General features: G+C 38.6%; 1 protein-coding gene and 1 non-coding gene across 21 annotated transcripts in view; both read left to right on the top strand.

Moving 5' to 3' along the window:
• The window catches only part of Dlgap1 (DLG associated protein 1), an 878,199-nt gene that overhangs the window by 672,512 nt on the left and 181,816 nt on the right, over positions 1 to 23,871 (top strand). For all 20 annotated transcript variants that reach the window (XM_040274808.2, XM_078030334.1, XM_078030332.1 and 17 more), the window contains one exon: positions 6,876 to 7,116. In XM_040274808.2, coding sequence (XP_040130742.1) covers positions 6,876 to 7,116 — 241 coding nt within the window. The remainder of the gene's footprint in view (positions 1 to 6,875; positions 7,117 to 23,871) is intronic.
• On the top strand, positions 1,743 to 1,817 carry Trnas-gga (transfer RNA serine (anticodon GGA)). Its single transcript has one exon. It is a non-coding gene; the product is annotated as a tRNA-Ser (tRNA).

Raw genomic sequence — 23,871 nt, 5'->3', positions numbered from 1 at the left:
CAATCTCAAGGAAATAGTTGGAGCATCATTTTGGTGCAATTTAGACTTGTTTTATCCTCATTTCTAATAAATAAATATTATAATATTTAAAACTTCTTGAAGCATCTTTATTTTACACAGCCTAGTGGCCACATAGTTTTTGAGAACTATACAATAGTCTATAAATTTAGCTATCATACAAGCAGAATGCATAAGTGGGTATAAAATTTTTCTGTGAAAAAATACTTATACACATTTATGATTTTCATAACCTTAATATGTTTAGAACAAGGGAACATATAATTTCTTTGCTCCAGCAGGACTTTGTGCCTGTGTTGCTGTTGTCGGGTGGCTCTGACGTTCCTTGGGACAATATTGCTTCCCAGTGGTAGCTTAGTAAGGTATCAACAAATCACACTCGGGCCCAGGAGAGCATTAATGCTCTGTGAGGTCAGTGCTGCAATTCCATGGTCTAGTCATATGGCCTTAAGTGAACAGGAATAAAAAAAGGGGCCATCCTAATTAGATCCTAATGACATATCATTTTTTCCAGCACCGTATTCAATTTTCTAGTAATGTATCTTTAAAACTTTAAGGATAATTTAGTATTTCCTATGAAGTATTGTCATTATTCAGAGGAAGATAGTTTCCTCTTTGAAGCAATATAATCATACACATAATCTAGACTTTTCAAAAAGTTATTGGCTTTTATTACGTTAGAGATATGCTCTTGTATACATCATTAGAAGCTAGAATAGTGTCAAATTTAAGTATATTAGATCCCATTTCTGTTTAAAACCTCACATATTAATCATCAAAGACTCCTCACAGGATCAAAGTAAAATTTTGTAAGCCAAAGAATTGGTCTAGAATAATTAAATTGTTTCTGTCATTCATAATCTAAAGAAGTCAAAAATTGTGCTTGGATGATAAAGGAGAAATAGCATCTTTTCATGTTTACTCTTTTCTATACTTTATAATATACATCTAATAAAATAGGGGTTACATCAAGTAAGATTTGAGAAAGAATTATAGAATATTGGGGTTTTACACACTATTTCATTTAACAGCCATCATTTCAAAATTAATTTATGTCTTAATTTATTTTATATCCAAATCCTTAGTATCCTCATCTGTAATATCAAAATAGAAGCCCACAGATATATTTTATGTGGCAACATGTTGTGTTACTGCATCATTTTTTTAAAAAAATTAAGGTAGTACCTAGGGAGGTTTGTGCTTAGCATTAAAACCAGCACAATTTACCTATGATTTTTGACTTAGAATATCTATTCAGTGTGTGTGTGTGTGTGCATGTGTGTGTGTGTGTGTGTGTGTGTGTGTGTGTGTGTAAGAGTAGAGACCCAGATGGATTGCCTATGGTACACAGCTAGACAGTTACAGAACCTTTCAGAAAACCCAAGTATTCCAACTCCTAACTGGTTAATTACTTCAGTACCTGCTACTATTTGGTGGCAAAACTGTTGCTACTCTCAGTAGTATTAACAATGGAAATAACAATATAATAGTTGCCACTTATTGGTTACCTGATATAGGCTAGGAGCTTTGCATATTATCTCATTAATTTACATCAACAGTATAAGGAATATCACTTTTTAATTTATGAAACTCAGTCTCAAGAGAGTTGGAAATTTGTTTATCTCATTCTCTCCACTCTACTGTCTCACAAAATAATATTGACACTTAGGTAGTGCCTACCATGTGCCCAGAAATATTTGACACATTAAGAAAAAGGATTAAGGGCTGGAGATGTAACTCAGTCGTAGAGTGCTTGCCTGGAAAGCATGAGGCCCTGGGTTCAATTCCCAGCACCAACAAAGAAAAGAAAAGAAATAGAAAGGCTTAATGTTTTAGTTGCTTAAAATACTCCTACAAATTAATAAGGAATTATATAAAACCCAAAATAACCTTGGGCAAAGCTTATGAATTAGCACATCTGAGAAAAAGAAATACTAAAGCAAATAAATAGTGAAAAAGATGTTCATTGCAAAGGCAAATCAAAACAAAAAAAATCAAAAATAAATGAGATATAAAGGATTCAAGAGAAAGTGACAAATATCAAATTACAGGCAATAGCCAGGCGTGGTGGCACATGCCTATAATCTCAGCAGCTAGAGAGGCTGAAGCAGGAGGATTATGAGTTCAAAGCCAGCCTCAGCAACTTAGCAAGGCACTTAGCAACTCAGAGAGCCCCTATCTCTAAGTATAAATAAACAAACAAACAAACAAACAAATGGCTGGGGGTGTGGCTCAGTGGATAAGCACCCCTGGGTTCAATCCCTTGTACCTGCCCCCCCCACACACACACACACAAAAAAAAAAGTACAGGCAATAGAAGCTCCTGAAGAAGAAAATCAAAGCAAAAGAAAAGAACCAGTAACAAGAGCATTGTTGTTGTTGTTGTTGTTGTTGTTGCTGTGGTTGACCTTCACTGCTGGGAATGCAGCACAAGGGTCTTCCCTACACGAGGCAAGTGCTCTACCACTGAGCTGTACTCTTGCCCCTTAAACACAAAGCAATAATTTTTGTGTGTGTGCAAAAAATGTTCCTGAAATGAGAAGATGACTTGAAACTACGTATTGGAAGAACACACTACATCCTTGAGAATTGACCCAAAATAATCAATACCAGGACGTATTCTAGTAAAATTATATTCTAGTTTTTAAAAATCCCACTTGAAGGAATTTTTAAAAACATCTTTGAACCTCTATATAAAAAAGAGCTAATGACTGGAAAAAGGATGAAAAGGAAATTGCCATCAGAATGTTTCTTTAACAATGGTTCAAACCAGAATATGGGGTAACATTTTAACATACTCCAGGGGGAATAAAATGAACCAATGATTTTTATATCTAGAAAAAACTGACTTTCAAATATAAAAGGCAGGGAAACGTGTTACAATGTTGTGTGGATGCACAGAATGTTGTTCCTGTGAGTCTACCCTGGGCAATTTACTTGTCAATGAGATTTAGACAATCAAAACCACCAGACATAGTTCGTGACAAACATTAAATACATAGAAATTTTTAGGATTAAAACTAAGTAAAGGCTGGAGAGGAGACATCATGTGGGTTTATATGGTGTCACAGTGTGCACAGCACAACTATTTTAAAATGAGGAAAGAACAGAGAGAGCAGATGCAAAATAATTTTTAACTGCTTTCAATAATCAGATGTGGACAATGATGGTATTGTGATTCAGAGGTGGTTGTGTAAATATTGTGGAATAAAGCAAAGGAATAATTGTAGAATATTCCAATTCCATTGTCTCCTGTGTGCTTAAAAACTTGAGTACTCAATAAAAATATAAGGATATAAAGATATAATATAGAAGAGGTTATATTTAAAAAAACATTGAAATCTGAATTTAAGTTATATAGATTTGTTTCCCAGATCTGTCCACTGAAAAAAGCCTGAGATTAATAAAAGTGAATCTCCCTAGTGCCCAGATTCTGTTCTTGTAACACCAGGTCCACTTAAAAAAAGAAAAGTTTTTTGGGGGAAATATACGGATCCCAGGACTGGGCAGCGAAGATATAAGTTTAGAATACCTAATCACAGCAGATATCAAGCACATGATCAAAGACTTTTGGTTTCATGTTAATAGGAATCAAGAGTCAATGTTAGGTTCCCACTAGTCAAAGATTGAACAAATTTAAGTTCACTAAGAAAGTGGATTTAAAAGTATTGTGTTAGTCAACTTCCCATTACTGTTATAAATATCTGACATCAATCAACTTGAAGGAAGACAGGTTTATGTTAGCTCACAGATTTCGAGGCTTTGGGACCTTTGATGTGGCAAAATATTGTGGCAAGGACCATGTCACCAAGGAAGCTGCTCACTTACAGTAGCCAGGAATCAAAGCAGATAAAAGAAGGAGCTGGAGTCCCAATATCTCCTTCAAGGGCCAGTGACCTTACCTTCTCCCACCAGGCCCCACCTCTTAAAAGTTCAACCACCTCCCAAAAGAGCCACAGACTTGCAACCAAGCTTTTGTCACATGGCCTATAGGGGACACTTATTCAAACCATAGCAACTATTAAATATTTTAAATCTGTAAGTTTATTTTGATTTTTTAAAAAATCAATTGATCAGGCTGGGGTTGTAGCTCAGTGGAAGAGCAGTTGCCTAGCATGTGTGAGGCACTAGGTTCAATTCTCAGCACCATATATAAATAAATAAAATAAAGGTCGATTGACAACTAAAAAAAATATATTTAAGAAAAATCAATTGGTCACCTTTGGAAGATTAAAGGGAACAGATTTATTATCTCAAAACTTTGTAAATACAGGGGAGTGGAAAATCAAGCATTTATTCTTCCATTTTCATATAAAAGCAACCATTAAGTAATTGGGTAATATAAGAGAGAAAGCATTTCTTTATAAAAAAAAATATTCCAAGTTAATACTAAAATTTGAATATTGCCACTTTGCAACACCTGCTAGAGAATGAACGGATCTAGGCATTAAGCATAAATAATCTCCAACATAAAGAGGGGACAACCCAGACATAATGTTCCCTTTGATGAAAAAACACACACGAGGGCTGGGGATATAGCTCAGTTGGTAGAGAGCTTGTCTCACATGCACAAAGCCCTGGGTTCATCCCCAGCACCACAAAAACACACAAACACACACACAAAAAAAATCCACCTGAGTCAAATCAGGTCTCTGTATCCAGCTTACAATTTTCTGGAAATACAAAAAAAAGAACATGCCAAATTCCACCATACATATGAATTTAGCAAAATCTAAACCTGGGAAGCTATACTAGTCAAGGAACACAGATCCTTCAATAGGTAAGTTACAATCAAAAGAAATGTATATTGAAGGTGAATTGATAGATGGATCTGATTCTTTTCAGTGGATAAGATTTAACTTAGGGTCTAAAGATACACAATTGTGTAAAAATAGTGTAAAGAAATACAATGACATTTGCAATAAAACTCAGAATGGTAGTTATCGTTGAAGGTGGGAGTTCTGATTAGGAGGAGGGGGTCTGTGGAGGGCTACTGGAGGCCTGGAAAAATTCTCTTTCCTGACCTGGGTAGCAGTTCCCAGGATGCTTGACTTTTTGTGATTGTGTTGTTATACTTTATTCCATATGGTTTTCTGTATCTGTGTATAATAAAGGCTTGTCCATTCTTTCTTTCCCTCATTGCATTTGACAGTTGCAGATATCCATCCATCTCTTTACCTCTAAATGGATGCCCATGTATTTCCTAAAGAACAAAGACATACAGATAAAGATATAGATATATTTTTAATATGGAAGCATAGAGTTTATTTTCCTTGAAAATATGCAGTGATTTTAATCAAATTAGAGGATATGAAAGTACTATATTTAAGTTGTAAAGACATCAAGAAATGCAAGTCTCTGTTTATATGCCTTAAAGTCATTAATCACTTTTATTTGAAGTCTAAAGAAATAACCCATTACTGAAGCACATCTTCAGATAATACAAAAGAGCAGACAATGAAAAATTGGAACCATTTTCCATATGTGGCCTAAGCTGAATTATAGTTTAACCTATTAAATTCCCAATTACCCATATAAATTCAATATTTGGAAAAATAGAGACAAGAAGTCCTGGAAGGTAAATGAAAATTACTTCCAAGTCTCTAGAAAATCAGCTACGAAGTAAAATATTGGCTGGAACCTCTAGTTAGGGCCTTTTTTTTTTTCTGCAAGCAGTACTCAAACCCAAGTTATATACAGAGGAATATCAATAAAAACTGATTCCTCAAAATGCAGAGGGAGGGCTCATGTCCAAGAGCTTTTAAAGTACTCATAAATAATCTGTGGACCATCTCAGCTTTTTTATAGAGTTGAAACCAGTAAATAGTTTCAAAATCTTGATAGTGCTTTTCACGATTTTAACATATCTGGGCTTAGCCTATTTTTATGCAGAATGTATCTTGCCAGAGAATATAGGGCATGTTTCCATTACTTGCACTCAATTAAGCTTCAGTCAACACTGACACTATTGGAGAACCAGTCACTTCAAAAGGCACAGTAAAATACTACTTTCTAAAATGTGCATACTGAAAAGTTAACACTGGAGTACATGAAAGCTGACCGTGGACCGATAAAATTGATCTCTAAATTCGCGTTTATAAATAAGGAGGGGCTGGAGGTATAGCTCAGTGGTACAGCAGGTGCTTAGGGAAGGGAAGGGGAGGGAGGGGGAGAGAGGGAGGGAGAGAGAGGGAGGGAAGGAGAGAGGGAGGGAAGGAGGGAAGGAGAGAGGGAGGGAATGAGGGAAGGAGGGAAGGAGGGAAGGAGAGAGGGAGGAAAAGAAAAAAAGGGGAGAAAACTATACATCAGGAAATTAATCTTAGAATGCTTTGGAAAAGGCTTCCCAGATCCAATTTCTTCGCATTCTAAAAACAAAGCTCTCAAGGGAAAGAAAAATAACAACAACAACAACAAAAAGGCAAACATATTAGCTAGGTGTCATTCAATTATAGTCTGTAATATAATGAAAATAAGTAGCACACACCTGTAATCCCAGGGGCTCAGGAGGCTGAGGCAGGCGGATCCCACATCAAAGCCAGCCTCAGCAACTAAGTGAGGTCCTAAGCAATTTAGCCAGAGCCTGTCTCAAAATTAAAAATGAAAAAGGCTGGGGATGTGGCTCAGTGGTTGAGTGCCCCTGGGTTCAATCCCTGGTACCAAAGGAAGAGGAGATTTACTTACACACACACACACACACACACACACACACACACACACGAGAAATAAAATGCATTTGAGTTGAATACTATAAGACGCTGCTTTTCCTACTGGGAATTCAATTTGGAGATGCCCAGAGAGATCGGCCCTCCACCAGGTGGAGAACTAACCGCCAGGTGTTACCGCCCCTCTGCTCGCAGGTGAGTGAAATGGAGGTGAACGGGCAGTTCGAATCCGTGTGCGAATCCGTGTTCAGCGAGCTGGAGTCGCAGGCGGTGGAAGCGCTCGACCTGCCCATGCCCGGCTGCTTCCGCATGCGGAGCCACAGCTACGTGCGGGCCATCGAGAAGGGCTGCTCCCAGGACGACGAGTGCGTGTCCCTGAGGTCGTCCTCCCCGCCGCGCACCACCACCACCGTGAGGACCATCCAAAGCAGCACAGGTGAGTGAGCCGGCCGCGCCCCCGCCAGCCTGGCCTCAGGCTAGGACACAACTGTCCCCCAAGACAGTGCGCTCACTGTTGTCACACACAGGTGCCAATAAGAAAATACCACCCATGTCCCAGGAAACAAAAGGTTTGCTTCCCTACCTGCTTCTATCCCCACCTCTGACCACACCCACACACCTCCCTCCCTCTCCATCCCCATCTCTGGGATCAACCCAGGAAATTAAACCTCTGGCACCATGAGGTGGGGACAGCACAGCATCCCAGGAGCCAGGAAATGGATCCCAACCGATTCCCACTCAATAAGAAGGCTCTGACTTTTAGGGCTGTGACTCTAAATGAATCAGATACCCTGCTTCTTGTGCATCACAGAATTAGAATTCTTTATATTATTCCAAGATAACCACAAAGTGGCTATCACCAAAGACCTAAAATGTCGCTGTGAAGAGAAAAGGAAGAAATGGTGGGGTCACTAATATTAATTTAATGCTTTATGACTTATAACCAAAAGCAGATTTATCTCATCTTCTATCATGTAATTAATAGCTCCTTAACCCGCTAAATTGTATTTAGGTTTATGCATTTTAGTTGTATTTTTATCAGTAGATTTTTAGGTACAGAGGCACAGAAAAGCTTAAGTATTTTCCACGACACTGGAACCTGCATAGTAATGCAGCCTTGAGCAGTGTATGATGATATAAATAAAAACAATTTCATTCCAAGAAGAAAATCTCTCCCTCTTAACCAGATTTAACTTTCTGATTAAATTCAGCATAATTCAAATAGAGTAAATCCCCAAGATCATCAAACTTGGAGTCAAGATTTTTTAAATGATGAATAAATTAGAAAGAAAAGCCTGTGATATTCAATTTTAGTTCTAGGTGCATCAAATAATTCAATACCAATAATTATGATTCAGCCTAGAACTTTTGCAGGCTTGAGCAATAATAGGTCCTCAAACTTAAGTTAAAATCCTACTAACTAGAAATGTAGGACTGAGGTAGGACATTTTTTAAAGCATTAGAGGTTAAATGAAAGGAGTTCACATTTGACCACTGCAAACAAAGACCTCAGTGTTAGGAAAAGGGATGTTTCTAGACATTTGTGCAAGCTCAGAAGCTGTGACCCTCGATAGCCACCTGCAGATCCAAGATAATGGATGTCCATTCCTGCTCATTGGGAAATACTCCAAAAACAGTCACAGATCACATTAACAAATTACATAAAACTTATTTACAAAGAGGAAAAATGTTTCAAGAAAAAAAATCAACCACGGGCATATTTATGTGTGTGTTTGCATTCATGAAGTACATGTAGCTTTGATGGTCTGCTCTGTGTCTTTTGGTGTCCCCATCCCGCCAACCTTTCCCCAGTGTCTGGTCTATTCCTCTCTACAATGATCTCACTGTCTGCCAGCTGAAATGGGTCCTTAAATACAAAAAAAAAAAAAAAAATGCAGAGCCTGAGTGCCAAGGGGCACCCTCAGGAGAGCAGTCTGTAAGGGAAGGATCACTGGCTCGTTCCTGCTTCCTCCGGGAATGGTGTTGGAGATCAAGTGGTGAAAGACTGAGTGGCTTTGCCCTGTTCACCTCTCAGAGGGTTTTGTATTTGTGTTATTAAGGGGCGATTTTACTTGTATTTCACGTATCAGTTCTTACTCCCCCGGCTTTCACACACCCACAACTCAGGACCTAAGACCCTTCCCAGATACTCTAGATAGTCTCCTAGAGTTCAGACAACAGGGTGGCCAAACAAAATCTGGGTCACTTAGTTAAATTCTAACTTCATATAGTCAATAATTTTGAGCTGGGCACGGTGGCACACACCTGTAATCCCAGCAGTTCGGGAGGCTGAGACAGGAGGATCACAAGTTCAGAGCCAGCCTCAGCAATGGAGAGGTGCTAAGCAACTCAGCGAGACCCTGTCTCTAAATAAAATATAAAATAGGGCTGGGGATGTGGCTCAGTGGTCGAGTGCCCCTGATTCAATCCCTGGTACCAAAAATAATAATAATAATTTTGTAGTATACCTCAAATCGTGGATGGGAAATACATATACAACAAAAGTGTTTGGAGTGTTTGTATCTGTGCTAAAATCCAGCAAAGACCTATCAGAGAAAGAGATGAGTGCCGGGCCTGGGAGTGTGTCCTGTGTTGTTCCATTTAGAATCTGAATTGAATCTGAGAAGCTTTATCTAGAGGCTCTATGTGGGAGAACACCCCAAACAAGGAGAAGTGAATAAAAACCACACGGAGGAAACTGTACCCTCTCCTCTTTGGGTCCCTTGAGTCTTGTCCTAAGTACTGGGCCACCTCCCCTTGCTGCTTTCTGAGTAGGAAAGTTCCAGGCTCAGTGACTCCTGCAAGGACGTAAGTCAGGAAGATGTGACTTGCCCCTTGGGGTGGGAGGGTGAGGGATAAAATGCCAGATTTTTACACAAGACAGCTCTTGACTTGGCTCTTGATCATCAAACTAAACATTGTGAAATGTAATTTTTACAGTCATGGAAAAATAAATAGTTTAAGTACTCAACCATTATGGTAGATTCCAAGTAGCCTATCAATATTTAGGAGTGAAATTTTAAAAATTCACTCTCACCTTTCATAGTCTCTGCATCACAGACTTGAAAGAACACACTCACCTGTGGAAATCAGGAAATGGTGTTGCTCTAATTACTGATCTTGCCTAAGTACACAGGTGAGGTATGCGTCTAGATAGAGCAGGACTTGCCGGGTTCTCCTTTTGCTTCTCTTCCTATGCTTATTATTCTTGGATATTCATAGCAGATTCATTTTTTTCCCAAACTTGCCCGCGTTCTGAAAAAAAAAATTCTTCATTTTTCTTCAAGTGTTGTTTTTGGTACAACTTTTCCCACAATCCACACTCTATGACCTTGATTTTTTTGTCAGCTCATTCTAACTGTTGAAATTTTTAACACAGTGTACTATTAAGCCTTTCTCTTCCAGTCTTTGTTCATATTAGCAACCTGAAATCACAAAGTCTGCAGAAGAGTCTGATTCCACATGAGAGTCTAAAGATAGTCTCAGCTCTAAGAGGCAACAGGGATCTTCTAGAGGATTATTAGCAGGAGATTGAGGATGAACAGAGACATCTCCAGCAATGGAGACAAATTAGGAAAGAGTGAGGGAGTGACTAATTGCTATGTTTCCTTTGATTTATTGACTTCTTGGCTTATCTATAATAGCATCTTATTTTTCTCAATCTGTAATCTATTTCAATGACCCAGATCTTCCTCCATCTAACAGATTCAATAAGTTTTTTTTAAATAAGTTTTATTCTTTTAATCAATACATACATAATAACTGTACATATTGATAGGGTATACAGTGTGATATACACATGTGCACTGTGTAGTGCTCAATCAGGGCAACTAACATCTTTATCACCTCCAAAATATACCATTTCTTTGTGATGAGGATATTAAAAATCCTCTCTTCTATCTATTTTGAAATATGTAACACATTGTTTTTCACCAGTTATAATCACCCTGGGTACAACAGAATTCCAGAGCTGGTTCCTCCTATGTGTGTTCAGTGAAATATGCCAGGCCCAGAGGAAGAAATACTGCATGATCCCACTCATGTGTGGGGTCCAAAACAGTTGATCTCATAGAAGTTGAGAGAAAAATAGAGACTAGGAAGGGTAGTGGGGACACAGAGCTGGGGAGAGGTTGGTCAGCAGATACAAAGTTTCAACAAGTTTTTACATGAAGCACTGTAGATTCAGATGAGAGCTACTGTAGGAAAGTGAAATGGAAAAAAAATAGGGTAATTATCCTCATGAACATGGAAAATATGCACCTTTGCCTCAGTCCTCTGAGTATTTTAGGTAAGAGTAGAACTTAGGAGCCCAAAATAAAACCAGACTCCCACTTCCGAGTACTGGATTAAGTCTGCCCCTTATAGAATATACTAAGGCAGTGATATCAGTTTAACAGTGAGCTTTCTTTTTTGCTTCCTATGCTGAACATTTTCTAGGACTTATCAAAAGCATTATCATGTTGTAGCTAGGCAGATTGGCATCTAGTGATACCAGTAGCATAAACAGGCAGAAATATTGTACCATGGTTTTAAGAAGACATGTACCCAGAAAGATGGAGACACACACTTATAAGTATATACAAAAAGCAATCAGAAAAGACACCTTACTAACCAGTAGTAAGTGGAGAGGGTTAGAGGGAATAGGAGAGGAAGGTTGGTTTTTGTTTGTTTTATTTTGTTTTTGTACCAGGGATTGAACCCAAGGGTGCTTAACCACTGAACCACATCCCCAGCCCTTTTTAGTTTTGATTTAGAGACAGGTTCTCATGAAGTTGCTTAGTGCCTCACTAAATTGCTAAGGCTAGCTTTGAACTCACAACCCTCCTGCCTCAGCCTCCTGAGCCACTGGGATTATAGGCATGTACCATCACGGCTAATGAGAGGAAGATTTTCAAAAATAAGCACTTACTGCTTTTATGACTTTAGATCCAATAGAACATCTGAATAAAAATAATACTCTCACAGAAATAGCCAACTCTCATGAGAGTATGATTCTTGGGTCTTTTAGAGAAAAGTCTTCACTTTGAATTACAGGCTTTTCAAAGACGCTTTATATAGCAATAAAAATTCTTTATAAAAAGTAGAAAGAATATGTAGGTTCATTGGCCACACTGTTATTGCTGCTGAAGGTTGACCTGTGTGGTCTGTCATTTCCTAATTAGGGGAACCTCTATAAAGATGATGGATTGAACTGGGTTCCTTTATGCAGCCCTTGAAGAAGGAGAGCAAGGACCTAGGGCATAGTACACTGTGGGAGAGCACCAGTGTTGTCCAGCCAGGGAGTCAACAGTTTGCCCTTCTTGGCATAAACCTGGGATCACAGTTACAGCCATATATGCAGTTTGGTTGTTCCAACAATAGAAATCATATTTTCCTCTAAATCGAGATATATTCTTCCCACATTCTCCCATCCCTGACAGTTCCCCCATATATATTTATTCATCTTGCTCAATATCTAAAAGCAGTTCATTAAAACAAGTTGAATTCTAAAATATATGCTGTAGAAGAAACTTCTACATCATCTAGTCTAGAGATCTGCAAAGTACCCAATGCATTTCCTGGTTTTTTCAATAAAGTCTTATTGGCACGCAGTCACACCCATTTGTTCGAATACTGTCTGTGGCAGATTTTAGCAAGTGGAATAGTTGCTGTAGAAAATAAATGACCCAGAAAACCAAAAATGTTCATTACCTGGTCCTTCATAGAAAAAGTTTGCTATACCCACCTAATCCATTGAACCCATTTAAGGTAATGAAACTAAGCATGCAGGAGGCTCTGGATTCAATCCCCAGAACGAGGGGGAGAAAGAAGGGGACAGGAGTAGATAATCAGAATCTCACTGGAGACAAAGTTGAAATAAAAAACCCAGCTCTCCAGCAACCAGTCCTTTGCTCCTTTGAGTCTCTGCTCCACACATTTTTTATTGCCTGATTATAAAGTTAGTCAAATTTCAATTTCTTCATGTGTAACATGAGATTACAGTGCTGCTTCTCTTACCAGCTTTATTGACCATTTTTTGGAGACTGTTCAGAGTTCAGAGAAAGCTCACTTCTTTCCACCAGGTGCTAAGTTAATTAATAGGTCCTTTTAATAAAGCAATGAGGAAAAGAATTAGAAGTCCAAGGGGTAGATATCAATCAGAAGCCTTTGAAACAAAGTACCTTTGTTTTCCATTCACGATAAAAATCAAGTAAAACATTTCTGGATATTGCCTGGCCCGATGCCTTGTCCCTCTCTGCTAATGAAGTTTTCTTTTTTGAATCTCTCTAAGTAGAACTGGTGACATCCATTTACCCCACCCTGAGAGGCTCAGACAGAAAGAGAGAGAGCAAGATTCGTGGTATGATCTACTTCTCTTGTAGGGCAACTTGTCCTTGTCTGCTTTTATATCTGAAAAAAAAATCTGACAGTGATAAATTGCTTTTAACTTTTCCTGGCTATGGAGAACTTGAGATGGGATTCCTCCGTGATATTATAAAGTCCTAAAAATTCAAAAGTTCCATCAGGCATCGAACCAAGTTTAAAATCTGAAGGATACCGTCTGCTTTCATCAACCCCAGCTTGTTTTGAAGTATGGAAATGGCATCTTAAAAATGCAGTCCAGGGCTGGGGTTGTGGCTCAGTGGTAGAGTGCTTGCCTCGTATGTGTGATGTACTGGGTTCAATTTTCAACACTGCATATAAATAAATGAATAAAATTAAGGTCCATCAACATCAAATTAAGGCCCCTTTAGTTCCTCACTTCAACCCAAATCCATTTCCTTATTAAAAAAAAAAAAATGCAGTCCAAACACCTTAAGGGGCCAGGGAGCCACCTTTACCCAATGATGGTTACCACATGGCAAATTGTGAAGGGGCCCCAACGGTTTCTGGTACACCATCCTGTAGAGTTGGTGTGAGGTTCAAACAAAATAAGAAAGCAATGTGTAAGTTACAAACTAAAACGCCTCTACCTTGGCTTTGATTTTAAATCTCTCAGTCTGACTTAGTTTAATAATAAGGATAGTAGCTAACCTTTGAGCACTCACTATTTACTCTCTGCATTATGAGCCAACAGCAGAGATGATCTCATGTAATCCAACTGAATACTCTGTGACATGTATGTGATATTATCTTCTTCATCAAATGGGAAAAAAATTATATGATTCTGCAACATGTACACTCAGAAAAATGAGAAATTATATCCCATTTATGTATGATATATCAAAGTACATAAATGCATTCTACTGTCATGTATAACTAATTAAAACAAATTTTAAAAAGGAGTTTAGGGCTGGGGACATAGCTCAGTGGGTAAAGTGCTTGCCTTGCATGTACAAGGCCCTGTGTTCAATCCCCAGTGCCACAAAACCCAAAAAAATTCATACAACTTGACCAAGTTCCATAGCTAGTAAGAACAGAGAAGGCTCTTAAATTATTTCTATAACTATCAATAAATGTTTTTAGAAGTATGATATATGCTCTGAAATAATTTAATACAATTTCATTTCTGGTATGAGTAGCCCAAAGATTTTTCTTTCATTCTTTCCTCATAAATATTCATTTTGTTCCTGCCATATTGGAAATCTGTATTTTCCTTAAAAATTCTTGGAAGCCTCTCCCTTATTAAAACAGTGTTTTATTCACATATTATTGATATGGTCTCTCATACTGGTTGGTCTGTGAAATAAAGATTTAAAACTGAATTGGAGGCAATAAAAGATAGAAATTTAAATAAGTAAAGAAAAAAACTATGAAAAGAAAATACTCTTTGGGTTTAAAATTTCATATTACACTTTCTCATTTTGACATTATGATGGATTTAAAAGATCAAATATCCAACCCCTTGATCTCATCATGGAGTTGTCAGATGGTAGTCAATGAAGAAAAGAATTTTTGCCAACTCATGTGTAAACTAAGCAGATGGCAAAATCTGTTTCGTGGCTAATGAAATGGTCCGAGATCTCTGCCCTTGGATTAAGTTTAAAAAATAAAAAGGTCCTACAGTAATTTAAACCTGACCTGACAGGTCTCTTTATTGAGCTGCAAAGTAAAGACATGAAGTAATCCAGTCAAAAAAGGTCAATCAGAAAACACAAATTTTTAGAAAATCAGTCTTCTTAAATGTGAATATTTATTATATGGGAAATTTCTGGAAAAAAAATAAGGGAGATAAAATCATTGGATCTAAAACTTCACTTTTTTCTTTTTCTTTCTTTTTTTTTTTTTTTTTTACTTTTACGGTGCCTACATTGACATTGTTTAATAATGTTAAAGAAAAAAAACTATCATTTTTAACAGCCTTCAGATGTCCAGAGTCATCTGGTCCAGTTCATATTGAATATTAACAAATAGAACAAAGTTGAAAACCAACCATATTCATTCCAGCTCATTCTGGAAGTTGGACAACCTTCTAACGCCACTTTAGTAACAACATTATTTAGCTCCAGTTAGTAAATTTAAGACCTGAGGTCTCGTATTTCCATCTATTCCTTCTGCCATAACTTTCTATCATGCTACCAGAGAAAACCTTTACTACCGCCAGGTATTCTTGATTAAAAAACGAGCCCCACCCCCACCCCACCCCTCACCAATGAATAGTATCAGGATTCTCCTCTATTGACATTTGAAACATTCTTACATTTAATCAAAAGACAAATTAATGATCATGTAACAGTTAACACCGAAAGCTTTCTGTGCCATCTTCTGGTGCCCTACTGACACACAAATTCTGCCAACACATAAAGGAACTTTTATCACTTTTTCTACTTTTTAATTCCAATTATCAGTATTATTGAGAATACAACTTCTAATAGCTTCTAATTTAACATAAAAAAACTAGTTCAAGCTGCCTTTAAAGATTTGACACATTATCAAAATTTAATTAGTTTTTGGTTTAGATTTTTTAAAATATGTATTTATATTTTTAGTTGTAGTTGGACACAATACCTTGATTTTATTTATTTTTATGTGGTGCTGGGGATCAAACCCAGGGCCCCGCACATGCTAGGCAAGCACTCTACCACTGAGCCACAACCCAGCCCTGGTTTAGTTTTTTTTTAAACAATTTTATTGAGATATTATTTATATGCCATAGCTTTAAGCATTTAAGGCACACAGTTGAGTGGTTTTTTAGTATATATTTTTAAATGGATAGCATACCTTTATTTTATTTATTTGTATACAGTGTTAAGGATGGAACTCACTGCCTCACACATGCTAGGCAAATGCTTTGTCACTGAGCCACAACCCCAAATTTAATTAGTTTTTATCCCTAGAATATTTTATAGTTTCAAGGAGATATATAGTATCATTAAAATTAATATTGCTTAACCAGTTTAATGCTTTAGAGAGAGAGATGGCCCTGACAAGGGGCATCAATGTGATCAAGACAGAGGCTCATCTTGAATTTGAGGGTATGATAACAATCCTGTCTCTTTAAAACCATCCCTCAATTTTCTCTTCCATCTAACATTCTATGACGTATTTTCACTCCCACAAAGAGATTTTCTCTCTTTAAAATGCTGATTATGGCCAGAGAATCATGAGACAATACATGCATTTATAATTTTCATGGAATTTCTTTTTATTATCTTTTTCTCTTAACTCTTTATTTAGAAATAACTATGTATTTATTTTGCACAGATAGTATAAAGGGGTACAGAGAGTTCCTTGTAACTTTCACCTGGTTTTACCTAACATTGCATCTTGATATCATACAATATCAAAATCAGGAAAACTTTGGTATAATGTGCATGAAGAGTTCGTAATTTATTCCTAGATTCCTGTAACCACCCCTACAATGAAAGATTTAAAAAAAAGAAAAGATACATCACCATAAAGATATGCTAGTGTACATTTTTCCAGTTTGAATAAAATATAGAAACCTTACCTCCCTTAGAGTCCCTTTGCCCTCTACCATTTATGTGTAATTATCTTAAATATTCCTATATCTCTCTGTTAAAAAGCCACATCACATACTTTTTTCTTCAAATGTCAAATATAATTTAGAACGTTTCAGAGAAGGAAAGTCTATTATATTACTGTACTGTGTTATATTGTACTTACTCCTATTTTTTGCTAAATTTGGAAAATTGGCAGCCATTATTTCTATGGCTACGTTTTCGTGCCCACTGTCACGGTTTGGATATGAGGTGTCCCCCTGAAAGCCACTGTGTCGATACAAGAATGTTCAAAGGTGAAATGCTAGATGATGGGAGCTGTAAGCTAATCAGTACATCCTGGTGTGTAAGGACTGAGAGTTAAACTGTAGGCAGGTGGGGCGTGACTGGAGAAGGGGGATCACAGGTGTGCCCTGTTAGGATTCTTCTTCCCTTTAGCCCCTTCTCCTCTCTCCCTCTACTTCATAGCTGCCATCCTCTACCACATCCTTCCGCCATGATGGTCTGCCTCATCTTGAGCCCAGAGCAATGGATTCAGTCATCCAGGGACTGAACCTCTGAAACTGTGACCCCAAAATAAACTTCTCCTCTAAGATGTTCTTGCCAGGTATTTTGGTCCCAGAGAGGAAAAGCTGACTCACACACCCACCCTCCTTCTCTTCACCTGTTCAGATGCCAGTGACACACATGGCCACAACTCTCTCACTGGGGACTTTGAGGAGGGTGGTTTTCTTAGAAGAGAGTGTGGATAGACAGACACTATTTTATCTTTTATGACATTGTCTGCCTGCTGAATGCAAACAAAAAAAATGATTTTTTCACATTTTTGTAGTTCTAGAGAAGTTCCACCTAACATGACCCAATGTTCACATGGACATTCACAAATGGAAGACCAGCCAGTATTGTATTAGGTGCTACCTTCCAAGCCCAGGGCCTCTTCTCAGAGGCGTTATCTTCCTACCATCCTGCCCCCTATGGGCTAAACAATATATTTGGTTTAAAAAAAAATCCAGCTGCTGTGGCACAAAAGCAAAACAAAAACTCAACAATCTTGATATTTAAGGAAAGAGGAAGATAAAGGATCCTCAAGGACAGCAGCATCTATTATCCTTCCAATAACCTAGAAGCTTCACGCAGTCGATCAGAACTTTAATAGACTACAACTTGTCTTTCAAAAATAATACTAAGGGCTGGGGCTGGGGCTGGGGCTCAGTGGTAGAGCACTCTCCTAGCACATGAGAGGCCCTGGGTTCGATCCTCAGCACCACATAAAAAATAAATAAAGAAAATAAAGGTATTATATCCAACTATAACTAAAACAAGTTTTTTTTAAAAATAATACTAATACCAGACTAATTTCTGTATTTATTTAGTTATGAAATTGCCCTGTGTTTGTTGAATCAAATGGCAGCCACGCCGATATCTTTTCCAATTTTATTGATAGCACATTCACCATATCTCTTCAAATCAAAGGAATGTTCGTGTAAATCAGATAAAAAGGACACAAAGTAAAACGGCTTTTTTTCTGCTTAAAAATGAGTGATCTGAGGGGTTGGGGTTGTGGCTCAGTGGTAAAGCGCTTGCCTAGCCCGGGTGAGGCCCTGGGTTCGATCCTCAGCACCACATAAAAGTTAATTAATTAATTAATTAAAGGTTAAATTCATTTTTAAAAAAATTATGAGTGATCTGAAATATGAAGATTTGTCCATCTGGAAGAAAGGGAAATAAGCCAGGCGTGATGGTATGTGCCTGGAGTCTCAGCTCTCAGGAGGCTGAGGTAGAATCATCCTTTGAGACCAGCCTGGACAACACAGCAAGATCCATTTCTCAAAAAGAGAAAAGAGAGAGAACGGGGGATGGGGGGTCACAGGAGAGGGAGAAGGAAAGAAGGAAGGAAAAGGAAAGGAAAGGAAAGAAGGAGCAAAGAGAGAAAGCTCTATCTCCAAAACCCTCAAGATTTCTAAATTGCTTTAGTGAAGGGAACAAAGCACTTTGGCCTGTAGCAGTCTTGACACTTCTGCTACTCTTGTAGGTCTTTTTACTTCCTTGTGACCCAATAACAGGTTAAAGAGCTTCAGTACCATTTAATGAACAGCTTTGCAAAAGTCTGGCCCCTGGCCATCTCAACACAAACCCACTGTTCTCCTATATAAGATTTGTCCATAGGTATTTGTGGGTTGACAAATGAAATGAAAGATTCCCCCAGGAAATTTGCTGCTCCAATAAGTGCTGTAGGTTTCTGGGGTGACTCCAACATCTCCACAAAAACAGAATGTTCTTTACTTTTTTTTCTCATGCAGCCAAAAATAAACCATTTTTGTTTCTACAGAGAGTGGGATGGTCACATTCACCCCCATATCATTTTAAGGAACAAATTATCTTTTTTTTTTTTATTTTTCAGTACTGGGAATTGGTCCCAAGGGCACTTTACCACGGAGCTATATTCCTGGCCCTTTTCATATTTTATTTTGAGAGAGAGTCTTGATAAGTTGCCCAAGTAGCCTCAACTTGCCATCCTCCTGCTTGAGCCTCCCAAGTCGCTGGGATTACGGGCATGCACCACACTCGAAGCCTTCTCTTGGTTTTCTTCATTAAATGAGGTCTCTTGGGTTTCGAGGTTGAACAGGTCAATTAAAAGTGATCCCTAAAAAGACACTTCTTTGTTATTGTTATTTACCTAAGTATGTAAAAATCTCCTTCGTAGGAAAGAATTCTTAAAAAAAATAAAAATTTTCAAAGATCCTTTTCTTTGTCCCCTCCACTCTCATAGTGGTAGCCGTTGAGGTTTTTATAGATTTATTTTAAGAGGTTTTTTTTTTTTTTCCCCTTCACATGTCAGAAGCAATTAATTTTCCAACCACAGTTGCAGGTGGTTTGAGGGGAGAAGGGAGTTTAGGACAAAGGAATAAAGCTACATCCAAACCAGCTTCTGGCATCTTAAAAACATAAATCCATCTCTTTGTAGTTCTCATTCTAACAAAAGCTTAGCACTCAGAGGCCCACTCTCAACTTTACCTGTATTCCAGCCGGAAAAACCTCCCAAGCAATTGTGGTGAGAAGAAAGGTCTCTGCCACAGTCATGATGTGATATAATAGTGTCGGCCACCTGTGTTTTCAGAAAGGGGGAACTCCTTTGAAAATAGAAAAAGTGAACGTTGAGTGGAACTGTGGGGAGCAGAGAGGCAATCATGAGCATCGTTATTCATCAAGAAAGAACAGTTGACAAATCTGCACCAAAAATGGGCTAAGAAGCCTTGCTTCGTGATGTGTGTCAAAGGAAGAAAACACGGGGCCATGTTTTGGGGAAACCTTTAAATCTTAGTGCAGCACTCTGTGGTCTCTGGTGGAAATGGTGTTCCAGGGTTAACTGGGGATGTCTTTGCTGCAAATGCTTTCTCCTTCTCCAGCCTCATGCTGGACTTTTCTTCCCCACCCCCCACCATCACTATCTTTTCTTTATTCTTTTCCAGAGAGAATCCAAGGTCACTTGGCCATTTCTCACCCCTTCCAATAGCTCCAGGGGAAATTTTAAGAAAAGCAAAATGGTGGTGCTAACCAGTTTTCTCTTTTCTGCCATGTGTTCTTTTAGAATTCTGTGTTTGAGAGAGCATGGCATGAATCAGACCCCAGAAACCATCAATTGCTGTCCCTCTTTTCATAGAGTCCCCTGCTGTACACTCTTGTTCTCAACCGTATCTTATAGGACAGGTCATTTTAGAAGCATCATGAAACCTTCATCTAAGAGAATTTTTTTTTTTAACTGCATCTGCTGTGTTGTGTACTGAATTTTCAAGTCCACATACATCACATCAGTTAATACTTTTGAACCTGTTGTTTTTGCAGTCGAGCTGAATGTGGGCAACAGGAGGATTTCAATCAAAGAGGATGAGCAAACCAGTTTAGTTCTGGCCTGGTGCTTTAGGATTTTGCCAGTAATGATCATTGTGTGGGTTAATCCAGAGCCTTCCTTTGGAGGTTGTTCCTCCATCCCTGTGTTAGTCAGTTTTCTGTCATTGTAACAGTGATTACCTGAGATAATCAACTTATAAAGAGAAAAGGTTTATTGGGACTTACAACTTCAGAGGTTTCAGTCTCTGGTGCAGTTGTCCCCATTGTTTGGGGTCATGGCAAGGCAGTACATCATGGCAGCAGTATACAGCAGAGCAAAACCACTCCCCTCATGGATGACAAGTGAAAGAGAAGGAGAGAAAGGAGTTGAGGTTCTACTCTTCCCTCAGAGGTCTTGCTCTCAATAACCTAACAACCTCCCCATTAGGCTCCACTTCTGAAAGTTTCTACCACCTCCCAGTAATGCCAACACTTTGAACAGATGGGCCTTTGGAGAACATTCCAGATCCCAACGAGAGTCATCCCCTTCTGAGCTTGTACTTCCATCCACTTCTGGAGTTGTAGCTACGTGCATTCATACACAACCTTTGGTTAGGCTTGAGAAACAATTGATTATTCAAGCCTTCCTGTGGTTTGTAATGATCTTTAAAAAAAAAAATTTACTCTTTGTCATTTTAGTTGCATAATGGAAAGTCCCTAGACTATTTTTTTTTTAAAAAGTCATGCATGGTTTTGCTTTGCTTCCAAAGAAAATCTTAATAGGATTATATTAAAGAACAGGACACCCCTCTCTCCCCTCAAATTAGTTCTCAAACAAAATTATGTGTTTTTTTTTAATAAAATTAAGAAACCTGTGGTACTCAGATAAAATTCTTTCTTAAAAAGCTATTTCAGTCCCAGCACCAAAAGGAAAAAAGAAGAAGCCACAGCAGCTATTTCAGATGTTAGTGTCACACCTCCGGATCATTTGGACATTTCAGAATAGGGCAGAATCTTGATATTGTCCCCGCTTGGTTGCCTATGTTTTCCTATATAGTTTGCAATGGTAAATCATCTTCAAAACATTTTTATTTTTGGATTTCCCATATGTTCATTTTCTCTCACTTCCACATATGCCATAGGCTGGAAAATAGGCACAAATAACCCAAGCATTAATGAAATAGGCATTTGGATCCATGACTGTCAAACTGTGGACCCCCATTGCAACACACCAGGCTTTCCTGGGGACTGTGTCTCATAAACGGCATGTTTTTATAATGCACAAGTGTGGCACTTCATACCAGAGCTAGGATCACTGGATTCTTACAGTGCACGGAGGCTGGGATCAGGTGGAAGACTTCAAGCAAGTTCTGAGAATAGAAGTTTAAGCAAAAACATCACTCATCCATTTGCTACTTATTATCTCTCCCCACCACCACCACCACCAAGTCTGTATCTATCCCATACCATATGCCTTCACTTTATCCTAAAGGCAATTTGCACATACTCATACTTTTAACTACTAACAAACTCCGGTAACCTTTATTCATCTCCCCTTTTAGATGAAAACCTCCCCCAAACTGACAGATCTTTGCAATTACTGCAGAAATGCCAGCTGTCTGAGTAACGTGTTCACAGGCCTTCAGCTCCGCCAGGCTTGGATTGACCCTGTCCTCATTCTTATTCCTTGTTCCTCATCTTCTCAGCTGTATGGTTAATATCAGCTTGTGTAAGTTTTGGAACCCATTTCATGTTCTAGAAAAGGCAGTGTCACACGATAAAGCCATGTACAATGACGAAGAGGCTGGGAGAAGGAGAATCATTAGAATTGTCTTGTTTCAAAATTAACCCCAATTGTACTTGTTAGGGGTTCGAGTTCTGTCTTGTATATATAGATCTCCCAAAGCTAGTGTTTGATTTTTTTTTTTGTACCAAGATATTGTTTTAGGAGGATTGATTAAAGACAATAGCAGCTGCTTTGTATTATTTTATTTTCCATCATGATAGTGAAATACTTGAGGCTGGGTACTTTATGGAGAAAAGAGGTCTGTTTAGCTCACAGTTCTAGAGGTTTACAGGCATGACACCAGCATCAGCTAAGCTCTGGTGAGGACTTTGTAGTGGCTACCAGCACAATGGAAGGAGCCTCTGCACACAGGAGAGATCACATGGTAAGAAAAGAATCCAGAGAGCTATTCAGGGACAGGCTTACTCCTGATTGATTGATTGATTGATTGATTGATTGATTTTAGGTACCAGGGATTGACCCACAGGCACTTAACCACTGAGTCACATCTCCAGTCCTTTTCTATTTTTTTATTTAGAAACAGGGTCTCACTAAATTACTTAGGGCCTCACTAAATTGCTGAGGCTGACTTTGAACTTGGAATCCTCCTGCCTCTGCCTCCCAAGCTGCTGGGATTACAGGCATGTGCCACTACACCCACCTGGCTCACTCTTTAATAATAAAGAGTGTGGTGGTGCACCCCCATAATCCCAGCAGCACAGGAGGCAGAGGCAGAAGGATTGCAAGTTCAAAATCAGTCTCAGCAACTAGTGAGATCCTTTCTCACATTCCATGGGGGATGTGGCTCAGTGGTTAAACACTCCTGGGTTCAATCCCAAATACCAAAAAGAAAGAAAAAAAAAAAATCTCTCCTAACAACTAACCAATGTCCCATCAGAATGTGTCAGTTCCTTCCTAGGACAGTTTCCCCTGTGACCTCCCATTAGGCCCCATATCTTAAAGGTCTCACCACCTCTCGCATCACCACACACAGCGCACAAAACTTCCAACACATGAACCCTTGGGGGTCAAGCTCAGACCATATCCAAGCCATATTGAGCTTTAAATACCAATACAGGATCACTTGCAGATATTCACCTTATCCCACCCCATCTACACAGCATACCTGCAGGATAATTCCTTAAAGAAGAATATCAGCAGGACTGCTTCACCTTTTTATGAGTTCTGATTTCAAACTGAGTTGATTAGGAGTAAAATGATTCAGTTTAGGCAAAATTGCTTCTATTTTGGATGCACCTGCCTGAATGTATAGTCTTGCAAACTGCAAAACATGGGAAATTAAGCATTTGAACTATAATTTGTTCCTTCCTTTGTCTTCCCATACATTGCTGGAGCCCCTACAATTTCAAGCAGTGTTTCAAGAGGCAGTCTATGATTGATAAGGCCTTGTCAGCCTACCCTCCATCTGATACTCCACTTTTCTTTAGGGAGCCTGCTCCAAATTCAAATTTTACTTGGAAAAAAATAATATCTTGGGAAGGTATCACCTCTTTTTTTTTTTTTTTAGGTATCACCTCTTAATAACAAAGGTTTCATAACTTCATTAAACACTGTTCAAAGAGCCTGGTGAGAGGTAGCAAGTACAGGTGAGATGCATGAGCCCAGGTAGACTTTCCAGTGGGAACCCAGAGTGGCCATGGGCACCATTCCAAGTACAGCAGCCTGCCTTCCTAGC

Source organism: Ictidomys tridecemlineatus, chromosome 13 (genome assembly GCF_052094955.1).
Source record: "Ictidomys tridecemlineatus isolate mIctTri1 chromosome 13, mIctTri1.hap1, whole genome shotgun sequence".
Lineage (NCBI taxonomy): Eukaryota > Metazoa > Chordata > Mammalia > Rodentia > Sciuridae > Ictidomys > Ictidomys tridecemlineatus.
The sequence above is the reverse complement of the archived record's forward strand: the minus strand, read 5'-3'. Positions and strand labels throughout refer to the sequence as shown.